The sequence below is a fragment of the Ambystoma mexicanum genome, chromosome 11 (assembly GCF_040938575.1).
Source record: "Ambystoma mexicanum isolate Mex_15411 chromosome 11, UKY_AmexF1_1, whole genome shotgun sequence".
Classification (NCBI taxonomy): Eukaryota; Metazoa; Chordata; class Amphibia; order Caudata; family Ambystomatidae; genus Ambystoma; species Ambystoma mexicanum.
Window position 1 is genome coordinate 826,867,628 of NC_090934.1, and position 19,560 is coordinate 826,887,187.

The 19,560-nt window shown below is 44.4% G+C and overlaps 1 protein-coding gene across 1 annotated transcript in view; it reads left to right on the forward strand.

Moving 5' to 3' along the window:
- NCR3LG1 (natural killer cell cytotoxicity receptor 3 ligand 1) overlaps positions 1–19,560 on the forward strand; it is a 722,742-nt gene that overhangs the window by 44,022 nt on the left and 659,160 nt on the right. The window contains exon 2 of the mRNA XM_069623776.1: positions 1,621–1,971. Coding sequence (XP_069479877.1) covers positions 1,621–1,971 — 351 coding nt within the window. The remainder of the gene's footprint in view (positions 1–1,620; positions 1,972–19,560) is intronic.

The following is a 19,560-nucleotide window of genomic DNA, read 5'->3' on the forward strand; positions in this document are numbered from 1 at the left end:
GTTGTAATTCTGTTTTTAATCACAGACTTCACCGGCCCTCAAACTCGTATACTTTTTGGTTGCAGCCAATCTTCTGACGGCTGGATTTCTGTGCTGATTCACGTCAGGCAGCTTCTGATATTTACATGTTTTACATGCACCACGCTACATTCCGTGTATTCAAGTTCACATACTCAGGTAAAATGCTTTCTGCATTCATTTTACTATTCTCGATGGATATCATACAGAGCCTTATTGTTCTCTTTTCTTCTGTTTTCTACCCTATTCACTTACTTCTGCACCCTCTTCTGCGACTTCAACTGAATGGTATGTAATTGATATTATAACGTGTTTTTTTGCACTATTATGTGATGGTTTTTGTACCATGATGAGCTGTTTTCTTTATCATTGTTAAATTTATGTACCCATATACATGACCTGTAGACCTGCCCTGATGAAGGAAATTGAATTCCAAAATGCATTGGCAATTTGTTGGTCTGATTGAAAAAGCGAATGTGGCGATTTCTTCCTCACTAAGAAAGCATTAGTGATCTCTCATTTTTTATGACTTATTTTTTTGGAAGAATTCTTGTGGATAAAACCATCTTGAAAAACAATTTAATCTTAATATTGTTGTTATTTTTTCAATCGAAAGATAATTTTTTGTTTACTTTGAAATATATATTTTTTCAAAAAGTTTTGGACTACTCATACACCCGGATCGGGTCCTTTGGAGAGCGGCTGTGTGACCCTGTATTTCACTTGGTCTTCTGCCTCACAGAAAGCCCAACCTAAGCATTATTGTAGAGTGGGTGTCAGCAAATCTGTAATCCCTGTGTATATACAGGCGCACACATCCGCGCACCTCCCGAAACATTAACCCCTACACTAATTCAGAGATCTTCCTTTTTTGGAAATAACTCGGGGAAACTGAGCGCTTTCCCTCGCAATCAGTCAGTGGGTGATGTTAGGTGCTGGTTGCTAGAAATGGCAATGGGCCTTTAAATGTTATTAGATGACTGACCAAACTTATTACAAGTGAATAGCAGAGTGCATTTCTGGGTGCAACCGAGATATGATGCCACAAATTGTATGTAAAACGAACACGCTGGCAGGCATCGTGCAGAGATTAGTCTCCCGTGTATGTATTGTAACAGAATAACATTCAAAACACAGAGGGACTCTGCCCAAACGGGGAAATAATACAGTTTTAAGAAGCTTGTCTCTAGTTATGACAATTCTGATTTAATGAGTCAGCGCTGTTGTAGATACGTTTTGTTTTTTTAAGAATGAATCTAATATAGTTTGGACTTTGGAGGAGAGCAAAGAGAAAGAAGTCTGCGGAGTGTTAGTCTTGTATTTAAGGTCATTGGATAGCAATGGCTGTAAAGGAGAGTGCATGGGATGTCCCTGTGACAGTCTGAATGCACTGGTGCTCCAGGTGATCACGTGTATGCTGAGTGGGTGAGCACATGCATTCACAGTGAGGGCCAGAGGGTTAGGCACTGCTGATGTTTGTGACTGACTTTGAACAGTGGTCCTCAATCATTTCTTGACACAGTGATGTGACGTTGTTTCTATGTTCATGCATGCCTTGTGTCTTCTAGTGTACTCTTTTCTAATCCCCGCCTCTTTCTCTAGACTCCCTGAAAGTGGCGAGGGCGGGCCCACTGAAAGTCCTGGTGAACGAAGCTGCGGCCATCCCATGTAGATTCTATACCGATTACAAGGCTGCCCAGGATTTGAAAAACGTGGGCATTCGCTGGTTCCGCAGACTTAATAATGAAGAACAAGAAATATATACATTTGATGGTGAAAAAGGAGTACATAATCGAAAGAAGGCTGGGTCGAATATGCTGGAAAAGGAAATAAAACTCGGGAACGCAACCCTTCACCTGCCACGTGTACAGTTTGAAGACGAGGGGGACTATAAGTGTGTAGTTTTTGTCACCCCGTCTAAAGCTGAAGGAACAGTTTCATTGGAAGTGTCTGGTAAGTGAATATTTCATTATCTTATCAAGTCTACCAGGCGCCTTTTGAGTTCTGGTGCATTTGAATGGACATCCAATTTTCAATGTATTTGCTTAACCGCTACTTCCGGTCACACTGCGGGCTTGCGCTGGGTGTCGTCTCTCTATAAAAATATTGAGGAGGGCAAGTTAGGGGCAAAAACAGAAGACGAGGGCCATGGGGCTGCACATTGAATAGGGGTCAACAGGGACAACTGGTTTAAGTAAACGCATATTTTATCAAGCTGGTTAAAAAGTCACATTATGCAACTTCAGAGTAGGTTTAAGACAATACAAGTTTTGCATAAAGTTGATACACACCCTCAAAGTTAACTCATGTGCCACAGTTGCAATAAGGCCCTACAAAAACAGGCATACAGTGTTGCAAGTGTGTTACTGTGTGTTTTTTCACTGAGCACAAGTAATCATCATTTGGTCCTCTGACTTTAAAACAATTCTTGAAAAAATGTCATGACAAAAGAAATGAAGAGTCTACAGTATACCCAGCTCTTCCCCTCCATGATGCATCTTCAAGGTCCAACCTTCAGCACCCTTAATGGCTCCCCAGCTAAACCTACGTAGTACAACTCCAAAATGCCAGTTCAGCTGGCTTCCTTAAAGGGTCCACTCAATGGTTTAAACAAATAATCCACAACAATGTTCAGGCCAGTCCTGTTCCATTATTTCAAGTTTAACAATATTAATATCAGGTTGTTATCTAGTGTTCATGGCCGATACTTGTCTAATCTCTGTAATAAGTGCTATTGCCCAAATGAATGGCAATGTAATATATTGTAAAGTGATCTTGTATAGCAGTCTGAACTCGGAGGTCCTTTAAGATGAGGTAACAGTATCTCCGATGGATGGGGATGCAGATCTTACTCAAACATCAACAATCAAAACGACTCGGGAAGTTGGCAAAAACACGTCTGTTTTAATAACACTTATTAAAACCGGGAGTACAATGCGAATCAACGGACGCCGTACAACATACTCACTTAAGAGTTCCTCGAAGCTTTACATGAAAAAACACTACTTTATACTAAAAATGTGTCATAGGTGATGTCATACTATGTGGCAAAATAAGAAAACCTATTAGGGGATGTGATAGGCTTAAAGGAAACATCTAAGTATACTTTCTATAAGGGTGAGGATTGTGATTGGTTCCCTAAGGTCAGATGGACAACTAAGCTCACCCCAAGTGCAAGTCATCTTCCGTGTCATGAAAATACACAATGTTCTATTGGCTTCTCAAACTATAGGGCTCCTTGCTATGTGGCCCTCTACAATTGGCTGGCACGCTTGTACCCTTCTGGAATATTCCACTCGCTAGCAGCACGCAAGCGGGGGGGCTGGGCTGGTCATGCCTCCCCACCCAATTAGCCCAACATCCATCATAACTCCTGTGGTCTGCCTTTCAATTAATGCGGTTGAACTCGGCCTTCCAAAGGCTCACTGTGCTTGAGAATAAAAGGGAGTGAAGGCATGGCCTTATCTTCTGGTCTCGCTGTAGCTCGCCCCAAAGTCTATTTTCATCTGACTCTGTGACTAGAGACAACGTTTGGAGCTACTTCATTGTATTTAATACTATTAAATGAAGAAAACCAGGCACTTCTAGTGTTTTTCCATTACACCTCAAACAGGAGCTCGGCTCGCTTCTCACGTTCATTGTATCTTCTTGAGTAGATAGCCAGGCTCTTGGCGGCCCTGACTCTTGACATTGGGCCAGGCAAGCCTTCTCGAATTTTCGTTTACTGTTAGCTGTTTTATTCTTCTGCACCACACTTCCAGCCCTTTCATTCACAGGGTCTAAGTTTGCTAAAACGTGTCGTGGAACATCCAGATTCTATACATATATATATATATATATATATATATATATATATATATATATATATATATATATATATATATATATATATTGGCGGCATCACCTGCTGTCTATTCACTACATATAGCCAGCCATATGATTATTACTTTGTCTACTTCCGTTACTGCATCTATACATTTATGAAATGGATTTGCATTTTCTCCAGTGCTTCTTTGCACGTGCAATCTTCATTCCGCACATAAATGATGCTCAATTCTTTACTTTGTCATCAGATTCTATAAGGTCTATATTCTTTCTACATTAGCAGCTCTTCTAGGTGCATCATTTCTGCTTCATTGTGACATCACCAGTCTTCTCTTTCATTTATCTTCAAACTTCTTCCGGAACCTCCTTCAGAAGACTGTCATTTCTTCGCGGATACATATAGGGTTTTCTCAATGGATACCTTGATTCAAGGACTCTTCGCGGTGTACCTACCAATATTGGCTTTGCGCATGTCGCAATGTCCAGCTGCCAAAATATAGGCAGAATGGGGTAGGTACTTCCGGTAGAAGTACTTTTCCCCTTCTCTACACTCCCCCCCTCTGGTTGATTTATCGACCACTATCCCATCAGTCGCCACATCTAGACAACCTTTTCTGAAGAAGTCCATATCTTTCTTAATCCCTTCAGGCATCCTGCTGATTTCACATGTTCATCAACACTCCAGGCCATAAGACTACATTGTCCATTTGGGGTACAGTAGACCCATCTTCCCACATACTTCTTGTGGTTCTTCGGATACAGGAACTTTATTCCCTCAGGTGCATGAATACTAGCTTTTACATAGTCTCTGATTTGTTCATCTGTCAGCTCTTTGAGTCCAAACCCAGACTCAATATCAATCATAATCTTCATTCCGGTTGCTTTCTTTGCTGTCTTCTTTCACCGTGTGATTATTATTCTGATCACACAGAATCCAAACATGATCATCACCAACAAGGCTCCAAGAAACTTGAAGATATTCACCATCCATGGTGGAACCCATGAGAAGATTGATACAAACCAACTGTCATCAGCAATGTCTTCCACTTCGTCTTCCATCTTGACATGCAAGTTTGTGAGCATCGTTATGGCCTCTGTCAAGGTCCCATTCTCTTCATCGTGAGAAGGTATGACTGTGCAACATGATTCTCCAATTTTGCCAGAAACACCACCCTCCACAGCTGTAATCATATCCAGGACATATCTATTCTGAAGAGTCATCAGTCTTATGGCTCTCAGCTCTTCCTTGATAGCATTGAATCCCTTTATGGTAGTGTTGATCGTCAGCAGGAGCTCCCATCTGGTTATCTGTAACCATTTGGCATTTCCCATCGTCTAGAACCCTGGCATAAAGATTGTCGTGAATATCACCGAAGTATGACTGAACAACCTGTGTTCATACGGAATGTCATTAAAAGCTTCTATTGATTTGGCTTAGAAGTAGTTATCCCTTCTTGTTCAATTAAGGAATCCAACTGACTTCCTCTTTCTCAAGTGAGCATCTGCCTTTTGAAATTCTCCAATGTTCCGGTTACTCTTCGGTAGCACCAATACTGGAACATGAACAATCACTATAGAACAGAGGTCGCCAAACAGTCGATCGCGGGCGACTAGTAGCTCGCCTGAGCCTTTTCAGTCGCCCGCGCTGAAGATACCGAAAAATAAACATTTATCCTAAGTTATATTATTAATGGTGCATTTTGCAGCTATTTTCCATGTTCAGGATCCGAACCCTGGTCGCCCCAATTGCGGGCGGGGAGCTTGGCTGCTGTGCTACATGGAGCTGCTTGTGAATCCACTGACAAATGTCAGTATCACGTTATGCTTCTGCAGGCCGCCTGTAGTACCACAGTTGGCCTTGTGCGCCCCCACGACAGTCTTGCTTAAGCAAGCTGCTCTTGTTTGCCAGAGATGTTGGAGGGGCTGGGGCAGGATCAGGATCATTGTGACCACGCAATGAAAATATCACAGTAGCCGCTCGCCTGGAAATGTTCAAAATAATATTTAGAAATGGTACAATTTCTTTTATGTGGCTTCTTTCCAAATTCCACATTGTACATTTCCACTTTAAATCACTTCCATGACACAGGTACACCCACTTTTAGTACATTAAGCGATCCATAGACACGCTGTACAGCAGAAGCCTACCAGGGTAGCTCAGCAGGTTGACAGACCGATGCTGAGATGTTATATATTCAAAACTACAGGTTAATTGTATGACTTTTTGCAAAGCCTTATAAAAAAAAGTGCTATACAATGTGTTTGGCCAGGGTATGGGTTGGGCTGGTTGCTTGCTTATATTCAGGGCTGAGGTGGGGATATTTCTGCCCCTGTAGTGAAAATCAAAAGTTGGCACCCATGAACCCACAGTTTAATTTTCTAAAAACTGCTATCAGCATAACAGAAGCATTTATTTGTGATTAACCAGTTTGACAAGCATTTAAAATCGTTATAAATATAACTTGTACTAAAACACAGAGGGGCACCCAAATAATGATAATGATGTGTTATTTATATAGCGCCTTAATCCAAAGCGCTTTACAGAGCACATATTTACATGCAATATCACCCAACTGAAATTGGTACTCATTTATCGACCTCAGAAGGATGAAAGGATGTGTTGGCCTTGCCGGGACTTTAACCTGCGACCTGCAGATCACGCTCAGATCGCAGCAGCGAGCGCTCAACCCGCTGAGCTATTGTACCGGCAAATAACGGAGTATGTGTGGTGTCTGACAAAAAAACATTTCAAAGAAAACTCGTGAATGCAAGCAGCATTTTTCAATTTGGAAATTACTTTTTTTTATGGAAGTGTGAAATGCACATTTGGAAAACAATAGTGTGCCTAGCATGTAGAAAGCCTGCATAAAACGCAAAGGAAGGGGCACAAAAATTGCAGGATATTTGTGTGGAAGTCCAACAAATATCTGTCTTTTTGAGACAGCTACTAATGAATAATAATGCAATAAAGAGGTTTTTGAAGTTCTTAATATATTCGTGAAGGCATATGCTATTCCATCTGTTTAAAGAGGGGAAATAATGGAGCCAAAAAAAATGTGGTGAAAATTCTGAGGTTTCTAAATATCCCCACCCCGATATCGCCCGCTAGTAGCTCTCCACTGTTGGCTTCCACTACAAGTAGCTCTAGCTAACGTAAAGGTTGGAGACCCCTGCTATAGAATATAGTCCTCCCCAATCTCTGAGCAGCTTCATGTATGCTCTGGATCCACAGGCCCAGTAGTGGTCCATTATCACTACTGTTCCATCCTTCATTCCTGGTACATCAAAGCTTCAACTGCACTGCTGATTTGCAACAAGCCACCTTTGTCTTCGTCCCATGTCAGCAACATTGCAAGATTCGGACATAGAGGTTTACATCCTTTTTCTACACGGTCTATGTCCTGTTACTGCCACAGCTCTGCATATGACTTTACCTTCTTCCCAGCCATCAGGAGAAAGTACCGTTCCCCAGATCTGCACCTGTCCTCTCTCCTTGCATCTTCGTATTTCTTCATCAGTTTTCCTTGGCAATTAAGCTTCTTATTTATCTCCCATCTGATTCCTACTCCCTTCATTCTAGGCTGCTCGTATCTTATCACCTGATCTCTGGCGTTGGCTCTTGTGTTTAAATCTTGAACATAATCATCTTCTTCTGGAGCTGACCATTACGTCACCCATACCAACATTGCTGTTCGACCCTGAAATTGACCTCTTGTACGGCAGAGTGCAAGGTGAGTCAGGCAATGAGCTGTTTGGACGTCTATTTTTATAGCTATGAATATCATAGCAATCCTCCTCAGAGGTTCTTTTTCCTACCTCCTTCACGTGTTGATACCACATGTTGTACCCCAAATGTGCTGTACTATCCAGATAATTATCAAACCCATAATCATCTTCCTTTGCACTCCTCTTTGGTCTCTTTCTTGCCAAAAGAATGCATGCATAATGCTCATGGAGTATATCAGTCATCATCCTTCCTACGGGGGAATCATAGGAACACTTGTCAGAGAAATAGGTGACCTTACATGTGTCACTGGTGTAGGGATAATCAAATATGGCCTTGGTCTCCTTGCAACATCTTACTCTACATAGGTTACTGAAGTGAGGAGAATCAAAGAGACTCCAACCTTTCTGGGACCAGCAAGGTAAGTAGCATGTATTAGCAAAAACAGAAAAACAATGATAGATGCTGTGCACACATATATTATGCATCAATACATGAGACCCCACCACTGGTGTCTCTCCACACGTCGTTGAGTAGGTTCACTTTCTGGAATTGCATTATTCTCATCGGTCCACATTGTGCCTGTTTACTATTTTTTAAGCAAAGAAAAAACCTTTTAAATCAGGCAGCCTTGTTAGATGCTTAGGTAGTTGCCGAATTTGCTCAATTATCTCTGCAAGCAATCTTTTAATTGCAGGGTCATTCTTGGATCCTGCACAAAAGTACGTATGTCAGTGCTACGCCCAAACAGAGCAGGGTAAGCTTGGAGTATAAAAATGAAGACAGCGAGAAGGAGTCTATGGATTTCGACCTCAGATAGGACCATGAATCTGACCAAAGAGAAACCCAGTGAAAAATGAATTGAGGAACTGCTCCCTTGTCGTCAATTATGAAATCAATATCTGGCATTTTTAGCACATCAGCACTTTCTTAAGTCCAATTAAAAAGATTCCTTTGACCCAAGAACATTGACTTCTGCACTCCTGCTAAAATATCTATAAAGAGTGTCGGGGCGAGCCACAGTCCAAATGCACACTTGCATTTATTTAATCAGCAATCTTAGTGTCCTTCTTCCTCATCATCAATCGAGTCTGCACGTGCTGAACTGCTTCCTCTTGTCTTGCTTCTGATTCAGTATTTCAGGGTGTATCGGTCTCACTAGCATACGGCTTCACATCGCCCAAGTGGATCCAGGCATGGACTTTTACTGCTGAGGGAATTACATTTTCGATGATGTATGGTCCACTAAAACGTGGCTCTTGCCACTTCTTTGTGCAGTTACATACTAAAATGGGGTCTCCAACAAATAACTTGGGTAGAGATAGTAATTTCGTACATCCGGTTGCTGAATGGTCTTCATCTGTGTCCTGAGACCGACACCCCTTACGCTTGAGTTGATCTGAAATGACAGAGATACTAGCGGTCATACACATCAAATACACATTTAATTCATTTCTTAATAATTCTGCAGTCGTCTGGTCATCACTTGTACTCCTCGACATGGGCGTTCTCATTCGCCTTCCTGTAACTAACTCATGGGGTGTGAGGTGGTGGTCTGACCCAGGTTGATTCCTTAATGCATATAATGCAAGGGGCAGGCAATACAGCCATCCCTTCTTCAATTTCAATTTGAGTTTAGTGATTTTTTCTTTGAGAAGACCGCTGAGCCTCTCACATATCGCATTCGCTTGTGGGTGATAAGCTGAAGAAAACTTAGGTTTTATACTAAGCAATAGGCTGATCTGTTTCAATACTTAATTAACAAAATGGGACCCAATGTCGGATCTCAGAACCTCACATACTTCCCATCTAGGAAAGACTTCTCTGACTAAAAACTTTGCATTGCAAGTCGCATCAGGGTGTGTACATGGACCAGCTTCAATCCATCTCAAAAAGGGGCACCCCACCACTATCATAGACCTATATCCACTACAAACTTGCAGCATATCGACATAGTCAATATATAAATGCTGAAAAGTACTGTTCGGTCGAGGAATTACTCCTCTGATTGTTCGCAGTGTGTGCCCAGTGGTAAACCTTTGACATACGATGCAATTTACTACATAAAAGGCAACTTGTTCTAACAAATTTCGTACAAACCAGTACTCCGCGATAGCTTCTGCAAGGCTTTCCCTAGTTACATGCGCAGGGTAGTGCAGCTGTTCAAGCGCTACCCTTAATAAGGCTACAGGCATCACCGGCTTTCCAGTGCTATCTTGTCACCACAATGCTTCAGAGGGGGATAGAGAATACCCCCTCGGTTTCCATAATTCTTGCTCTTCCTGTGGAGCGCTACCTTGAACTTCCATCTACAGTGTTCTGGCCAAATTATGAAACCCTTCATTTACAATCATAATCGTAACCACTTTTTCTTTCACTTCTGGAGTATCAAAACTTGAAATATCTGGTGAATATGCAACCCTTTTGGCCTCTTCGTCTGCGGCTTTGTTCCAACGTGAAATAAAATCAGTTCTCTTCGTATGTGCTGCACATTTAACTATTGCGATGCCTACTGGGAGTTGTAGTACCTTAATAAGCCTGTGCAATAATGCTGCGTGTTGTACTGGAGTGCCATCCACTCGGAGGTTGCCCCTCCTTTTCCAGCATGATAGCCCTGCGTGCACGGTTTGTTGTCACGTAGGCGGAGTCACTGTACATTGTTACTTCCTGCCCTGCGTGTTTCTCGAGTGCAACAATAAGCGCAACCAATTCTGCAGCTTGTGCCGAAAAGTGAGATGGTAGTCTTGCACTTGCTACCACTTCAAATTCTCCATTAGCTCTGTGCCTTGCCACAGCTGTACCTGAATGCCTTTCCCCATCAGTTTGATACATTTTTGAAGACCCATCACTAAAGAGAACCCCCCTGCTAGAGCCTTCTCCTTTACCCTTGGCATCTCATCATAAAACTCTTTGTAATTGGAGCAATCATGCACTTCATCCGTTGTCACAGGTTCGGCTACAAATGTGGCAGGGTTCACTATTTTACACCTGACTATTTTGATTGCTGGATTCGATATAACTACCTCATATGCAAAAGTCCTCTGAGGTGTCAGTGTACCCTTAGGTTTCTCCAAAACAGCAAACAAAGCATGCTCAACAAATAAAGTCATGGAACACACCCATCACAATGGTTGTAGATTTCTCAATGGCAAACATGGCTTCCGCCAGCGATTGTTCACAAGGAAAGTGTCCTCTCATAACTGGATCTAGAATCACTCTATAATATGCCAGAGGTTTGTACCCTAGTGTAGTCCTCTATGGAAGCACTGCTGTCATAACTGTTCCATTCATGTGCGAAAACAGGTAGAACTACTCAGAATAATTGGGAATTCCTAAAACTGGAGCTGTACAAATTGCTTTTTTCAATTCCTCAAATCCTCCCTCCATTTCCACAGTCCATTCTATGTTTTCATTGTTCACTTGGGCTTTCTTTAAGCCTGCAAAAAGGGGTCTTGTGTATGAACTATAATCAGATACCCATGCTCTAACATAGTTGCACAATCCCAGAAACTGCTGCATTGGCTTTATCGTGTGCGGTTTTGGTGTTTTCATAATCGCCTCGGCTCTTTCAAGTGTGAGTTTCTTTTCCTAATGTGAAATTAACTGGTCTATGTACAACATCTCCTCCAGGCAATATTGCAATTTCTCCTTGTCTACTTTATATCCCTTGTCTGCTAGGATAGTCATTAACTGAATTGAATCTTGTCTGCACTCATCTTCTGTCATGCTACAAACTAAAATGTCATCTACATATTGCAGCACAACACTTTGCAAATCAATATTCCTTAGGTCCATCTGCATTACTCTGTTAAAGATTGATGGGGACTCATAATACCTCTGGGGCAAACGAGTACTCTTTAGCTTAGTCTGACGAAACGTGAATGACGTAAGGTCTTGGGAGTCCTTATGCAACAGGATTGAGAAAAACACATTTTTCAAGTCAATCACTGTGAAACATCGTGCCTGTTGGGGAAACTACATAAAACCGTTGCAGGATTCGGAACTAAAGAAAACTCTCCTCTACAATCTGGTTAATTGGCATCATGTCCTGAATGAATCTCCAAGACCCCCCTTTTCGATTTTTTTCCCCAGGATACACAGCAATATTACACAGTGACTCTGACGTCACTAAGATACCCTGTTCGATCATAGCTGATACAGGCTTAAAAATACCCTCATCCGCCTCTCGAGACATCGGGTACTGCCTTGCTCTAGGTAAAATTGCTCCTGGTTTAAGCTTAATCTTAACTTCTCCCTCCCCCCTCAATAGGCCTACATCATAGGGGCCTGTAGTCCATAAAGAGGTTGGTACTTTTTGCTGTGGGATTTGCCTTCTCTCTATTCTGATCCGATATGTAATACTCATCTCAAATACTACTTCATCATCTGATGGATAATCTCTAAACATATCTTTATCTGTGACGTCAGTCAATCTATACCCTTACCCAATGGCAATCACTGTTCTGCATGGCCAGCCCTCATCATCGGTTCCTTCGAGCATGACCAATTCCCCCTTGCACTATGGCTGCCTGTAACTCTGGGGGAATAGTCTGTCCCCCCTCTTCATCCATAGGTACTGTGGCCTGAACAGGAACTCATCAGGTATCCTTATAGTCTTTCCCACTAAGCCGGGTAGCCATGTCAACAAAATGCACACCCCATAAAGAAAGACTTCTGGCTCTAAAGGCACTCTTAGCAGAGCCATTTGCCCTGAAAACGCCATTATAAATTCGCCCACGTTTAAATAATGTATCCCTGGAGTGGAACACAATATGCCTTTATCAGTAAAAGTAATGTTCATATTTAACTTTGTCATTAAATCTCAGCACAGAATATTAACCGGTGTCTGCCTGGAGTACAATAATGGAACAGACATATCACACTCTCCTATAGAGACTAGTAATTCATCAGTAAACGGAACTCTACTCGTAGCTCCAGAGAAGCCCTGAGCATTCATAGCATTTTGTGATAATGGATATTTTCCCTCTTGTATGCATGAGCGAGTTGCCCCAGTATCTACTAAAAAAGAATAAAATGTGCCTCCTATGGTAACATTAACCCCTGGTTCCTCTTGGGGGTTTAGTGTTACCGATAGTACTGAACACATCAAGTCACCCTGTGAGCTGTCCTATTGTGGGTACATGCTTATCCCCGTACCAGTGAAAGGACTTTATCCCACGACAGTGACACCCCCTACTCTAGGTGTCAATAACTGTCCCGTGTTTGCACTATGCTGTATCTGCATGGGTGCATGCTGTGACTGCCCTTGCAGCGGATTCACTGGTGCTTGCTGTTGTTTCAAAGCCTGTTGCATTTGCAGCACTTGTGCTTGATACACTGCCTGATCTTAGCTAACCCATCCCTATTTTGTTAGCTATATGCTGGAGGATAAGCTCTCCCCCCTCTTGAGAATAGCCCATTCAAAGGGATTGTGTCCTCCGACGTATTCCTTATCTTTGATCATTCGTCTCCAGCTTGCTGGCCTCGGAAAAAATTTTCAGCAGAGGGTGCTGCGCATCGACGTCCGTCGAGTTGGTGTCCCTCGACAGCCACCGTATCGGCGCCGACGTCACCATGCCCATAAATAGCCACGCACACCGTCCGTTGCTCAGTTCCGTTTTTCCACGCTTCGTGGGGCCTCGGAATTTCGTTGCTCAGTTCTTCAGTCAAATATACTTAATTATTCCTTGTGAATACCGACTCGTACTCAATGTCTTCCTCATCCGAACTGACGACTCCACGGTCCGGCTTCAAAAAATATCGAGACTGTGGAAAGAAAATGTCGTTGACGGATCCTCACAGGATCTGTTTGTGGTGCCTGGGAGTCGAGCACCATTGTTCGGAGTGCGAGGACTGCATGTCCATGACGGCAAAAGTCTTGAAGGAGCGTAAGGGGAAGCTCGAGAGAGGTAAGGCAGTTAAAACTTCTTCAAATGTTGCCTCGGCGGAGTCGAGACATTCGTCTCCTAGCCATCACAAAAGACATTCTCGTTCTAGATCTCGAAGCAGTTCCCATCACTCTTCGAGATCTAAGCATTCAAAAAAGAGACGTCGAAGATCCCCTTCCTCGTCTTCTTCTTCTTCCATTTCCCCGAAAAGGGTCTCCTGCCCCACAAAACATAGCTCTCAGGCTGAGTGGGAGGAATTCATGAAAAATATGCTTAGCTTCTTTGAGAAAGCGGCCTCGACCCCCTCGAAGACTGCTGAGGGTGATACCCTGGGTGAAAGACCCGAAAGATCTAAACGCCGCGAGTCGCAGCACCTGGCGAAAGAAGCTACTCGAGAGCTTCACAAACCCTCGAGTAAAGGCAAGGTCACGTCTTCGACGCCGTCGTCGAAGATCCCTTCGACGCATAGATCGGCGTCTTCAACGCCATTATCGAAGGGTTCTTCGAAGCACAGGTCAGTCGATTCGACGCCGACGCCGACGTCGACGCCGAGAAAGGACAACCCACGGCCACCTCACAGCCAGTGGCCATACCCAGAGCCTCGATCACGAGAATGTCGTCGACAACCTCAAGTAGAATTCCGATACTCTTGAGTTCCTCGAGGCCTCTACCAACCTTCTCAACGCCTTTTTCGATGGCTTCAAAGCCTTTAACGTCCGCGTCGACGATGTCGCCGTTTTCTCAGCCAATTATGATGAATTTGGCCCCTTGTGCTCTGGAAATGGGATTTATACCATTTCCAAGATCTGATCATTCCAGAGCCTTAGCATCTATTTATGAGGAAGGGGAGAATTCAGATCAGGAGAGACCTTTTGAGTTGCAGGGATCTGCAACTCCTGTACCAGAGGAATTTACCTCTGAGGAAGGTAGGTTTAAGGACCTCCATGAATCCTTACATGAAGCAAGTGGGTTGGACACTTCCCCAGAAGTGGAATTTGCCAAACCAGACCCAGGGGAACATGCTGAAACCCCTTATAGAATCTTGATGGCAAGGATAATAGAGTTTATGGGGTGGTATACACCTTCACCTGCTTTTCAGCAAGACGACCTCACAGACATTTTGGTTAAAGGTCCACAGGAGGATCCTGTGGTGCCATTTCAAGCGGCATTACAAAGGAAAATATTGGCAAACTGGGAAACCCCTGAGGTTATCCCAGCGGTTAACAAAAAATTATCAGCCAAGTATAGGGTGTCTACTGCTGACCCTGAATATTTATCCAAACACCCAACTCCGGAGAGTCTGGTTGTTCAGGCAGCAACTTCATCAGGTAGTAAATCGGCTTACCCTACTGTTCGACAGGACAGGGATGACAAGAGATATGATTCTATGGCCAAAAAAGTATTTTCTGCATGTAGCATGGCGTTGAAATCCATCAATGCTACTTGTACGCTCGCAAGGTTCAGCCACACACTTTGGGAGTGTGCTTCATCAGCGGCTGACTGCCTCCCGGAGGGAGAAGAGAGGGAAGCGTTTCTCAACATCATTAAGGATGGTAAGGACGTAATGTGCGAATCCATTCAGACTGGCATCGATTCTGCTGACAGCATCAGCAGGGCCATTGCGGCAAGTACAACAACGCAGAAATTTGCTTGGTTGCGAAAGTCTGGTTTTGCTCTAGATGTGCAAAGCAGACTCTTGAATATGCCCTTTGACGGCTCTTCTTTGTTTGGTAAGAAGGCGGATGGCAGTTTAGAAAAGCTTCAAACATCAAAGGCAGCAGCAAAATCCCTGGGAGCTGCAATCCGTCACACACCATATCGCCCCTCAGGAACCTCTTGGAGAGGTAAGTCCTTTCGCTTCTATTCCGCATTCGGAAGAGGCAGAGGACAGCCAGTTCAAAGGGGTCAGAAAAAATTCACCCGAGGTGGACGGTTAAAAATACAAAAGCCGCAGCAGCAGCAGGTACCTCTTTACCCTCGGCATCTGCATCAGCCGCCTCCAAACCGTTCTGAGGACTCTCCTCACAAGACACCAGTAGGGGGCAGGTTAACTCAACATCTGACGGAATGGCAGGCTATTACGTCAGATGCTTGGGCATTGGAGACAGTTGCCCAAGGTTACTGCCTGCCTTTTCTACGCATCCCTCAGTCATCCACCGGGGAACAGCTCTCTGAAAGTTCCAGATCCGCTCCTCTTGCAAGAAATTGTAGACCTGCTAGAGAAAGGTGCCATAGAACCGGTACCTGTAGCGGAGAGGAACAAGGGCTGGTACACCCCCTACTTTCTCATCCCGAAGAAAGACGGAGGACTGAGACCTATCTTGGACTTACGAGAATTGAACAAGTTCCTCAGGAAGGACAAGTTCAAGATGGTAACTCTCTCTCAGATCCTTCAGGCCCTCCAGCTCCAGGACTGGCTGGTATCTCTGGACCTCCAGGATGCTTATTTCCATGTGCCAATCCATCTCAAACACAGGAAATACCTGAGGTTCGCAATTGGCGGCTCTCATTATCAATTTCGAGTTCTGCCATTTGGGCTGACCTCTGCCCCGAGGGTCTTCACCAAGTTAATGTCGGTAGTGGCGGCAAGTCTAAGGAAGGGAGGGATTCACATCTACCCCTACCTGGACGATTGGCTGATCAGGGCTGTATCTTCGGAACAAGTTCAGATCCAGCTAGATTATGTCTGCCACTTCCTTCACAAACTGGGCTTCTCCCTCAATTTAAAGAAGTCACAGATGATACCATCACAGAGGCTCCAGTTCATCGGAGTGGTCCTGGACACTTCTCTGGGAAAAACCTCGCCACCAGAGGTGAGGGCTCAAGATATTCTGCAGATGGTCACCAAGTTTCAAAATGCCCAACATCTCCCAGCCTTCGACTTTTTGAGGTTGCTAAGCCTCATGGCATCCTGCATCTTCCTTGTGCCAGAGGCTCGCCTGAATATGAGATCTCTCCAGTGGGCACTAAGAACCCAGTGGTCGCAGTTCTCAGGAAAAATTACAGATCTCCTCGGGTTCCGGACAAGGTAGCCCGAGACCTTCAATGGTGGGCTTATCGAGAGAACATTTTGAAAGGAGAACTGTTTTGGCAACCATTGCCGGAGATAACAGTAGTCACGGACGTCTCACTCACGGGGTGGGGAGCCCATGCCAACGACTTGACCATCAGCGGTCTTTGGTCTCCATCGGAGTCCAGACTACACATTAACCTATTGGAGATGAGAGCGATCAGACTAGCGCTGAAAGCTTTCCTACCATCAGTACAGGGAAAAAATGTCCTGATAATGACGGACAACACAGTGGCCATGCACTACCTCAACAAAAGAGGAGGCGTGGGATCACTGCCACTGTGCAGAGAGGCAGTGCAGCTCTGGTTTTGGGCAATTCAAGAAGGAATCTCGCTATCGGCAGTTCACCTAGCCGGAGAGAAGAACTTGACGGCGGACGCTCTGAGCAGGCAGGGCACCGTCTCCCACTCGTGGGAACTAGCTCAGGAAGTCCTTCAGGAGATCTTTGCCCTTTGGGGAACCCCTCAAGTTGATCTGTTCGCCACCAGTACCAACAGGAAGTGCTATCTGTTCTGTTCAAGGGAATTTCCCCCGAGAGGAGCTCTAGGGGACGCGTTCATAGTGGACTGGGAGTTTCCACTCCTGTATGTGTTTCCACCAGTCCCTGTCATCCCTCAAATGATCAGGAGGTTGAGAAGATTCCGGAGGACCATGATCTTAATTGCCCCAGACTGGGCCAGGAGAACGTGGTACCCGGACCTTCTGGACATGTCCATCTGCCCTCCAATTCGCCTTCCACTCAAGGAGAATCTTCTCTCACAGAAGGGAGGTCAGGTTCTCCATCCAGACATCAGAACCCTCAACCTTCACACTTGGCTTCTGAAAGGTTGTGATACAAGGACTGGGACCTCCCTGATGACGTAATGGAGGCCAGCAACAAAGTCTTTATACCGCTGCCGTTGGAACAAATTTTGCAGCTGGTGTAGAGAAGAGAATATCGACCCCTTTTCATGTGGTACACCAACGGTGTTATCCTTTCTACTCTATTTGGGAAATTCAGGCCTTCAAGTTGGCACTATCAAGGGCTATCTCGCAGCGCTATCAATCTTCAAGCGCACTGCAGAGGAGCCATCGTATTTCAAATTACCCTTAGTAATACAATTTCTAAAGGGATTAACTAATGTCTATCCTCCAAGACCGTTCCAAGTTCCCTTATGGGACTTAAATTTAGTCTTAGATTTCCTGATGGGTACTCCTTTCGAACCACTCTACTCTTGTTCACTAAGATTTCTCACCCTTAAAACTGTCTTATTAGTGGCACTAACATCCGCTAGAAGGGTGAGCGAATTACAAGCTCTATCTTGTAAACACCCTCATACAATTTTTCATAAAGACAAAGTTGTCCTACAGGTGAAGCCTAATTTCCTCCCAAAGGTGGTTTCTGAATTCCACATAACTCAGAAAATTACATTACCTTCATTCTATCCTCCTCCCCATCCGGGGAAAGAGGAAGAAAGGCTACACAGGCTGGACCCTAGGCGGGCTTTAAGCTTTTGCATCAGCAGACTTGCTAGGATTAGGCAAGCAGACCAACTCTTCGTAGGTTACTCAGGGCAAAAATTAGGACTACCGATAACAAAACAGACCATTTCAAGATGGATTATTTTGGCCATTCTGGAATGTTACAAACTAGCAGGGAAAGAGCCTCCTCAAAATCTTATGGCTCATTCAACCAGGGGTATCGCAGCCTCTTCGGCCCTCCAAAGAGGGGTTCCGGTTCGAGATATATGTGCGGCTGCCACATGGTCGTCCGCACATACCTTCACAAGATTTTACAACCTGGATTCCTCCTCTAGTCAAGAGACTAGGTTTGGAAAAGCAGTATTACATTCTGTTCATTCCTAAAAGGAAACATGGCGTTTTTACTCCCGCCTCCAATTAAACAACACTGTTATGAGAGTCTATCAAAGATAAGGAATACGTCGGAGGACACAATCCCTTCGAAGAACAAGTTACTTCTTACCTGGTAACGTTCTTTCGATGGGATGTTCCTCCGACATATTCCTTATCGCCCCTCCCATCCATCCCCGCAGTAATACTTCCCTTGTGGTTGCAGTTTACGCTCCTTCAAGGTCAATAACCAATTCAGGCATGACTTATCTTATGCTACAAAACGGAACTAAGCAACGGACGCTGCTAGTGGCTATTTATGGCATGGTGACATCGGCGCCGATACGGTGGCTGTCGAGGGACACCAACTCGATGGATGCCGATGTGCAGCGCCCCCTGGTGAAAAAAATTTCTGAGGCCAGCAAGCTGGAGACGAATTATCAAAGATAAGGAATACGTCGGATGAACATCCCATCGAAAGAACGTTGCCAGGTAAGAAGTAACTTGTTCCTCTGTAAATATGCCTGGCTCCCACATGTCCGCGCAATGTTCCCTGTCATGCCACATGTCCAACATATAGGAAGGGTTCTTCTGACTAGCCCCTCTTGATTAAAACCTCCTTGCACATTTTGGTTATCTTTCTGCACATTCTGAAACCCACCTTGGTTACTTTGAAACCCACCCAGATTATTCTTGAAACCACCTCTTCCTCTAAAACCCATTTCGAATGGATTGTGTCCTCCCACATATTCCTCATCTTATGATATTCGTATCTCGCCAGCTTCGCTGCTTCGGAAAACACATTCTCGGCAGAGGGCGCTGTGCATGAGGTGATGGCGTCGATGTCCCTCGACGGGCTCCGTACCGTGTCGACGTCACCATCAGTATAAGCAGCTCGTGCCACGCCCGTTGTCTTCAGTTCCGTTTTTCTGATTGCTTTGCTCTTGAGTTAACGGCGCACTTCAAAATTTTCTTTGAGAAACTGTTGTCTTCTTCTACTCCTTCTACTCTCAAGACGGGGTTCAAAAACTGTATTGACTGTGGATCAAAAATGTCGATTACAGACCCTCACTGCGTTTGTCTTTGGTGCCTGAGTTCGGACCATCGAATCTGAGACTGTGGCTCCTGTCAGTCGATGACGGATAAGGCTCTTCGTGAGAGAAAAGGTAAACTGGCGGTGGGGCGGGAAACTTCCAAGGCCTCTT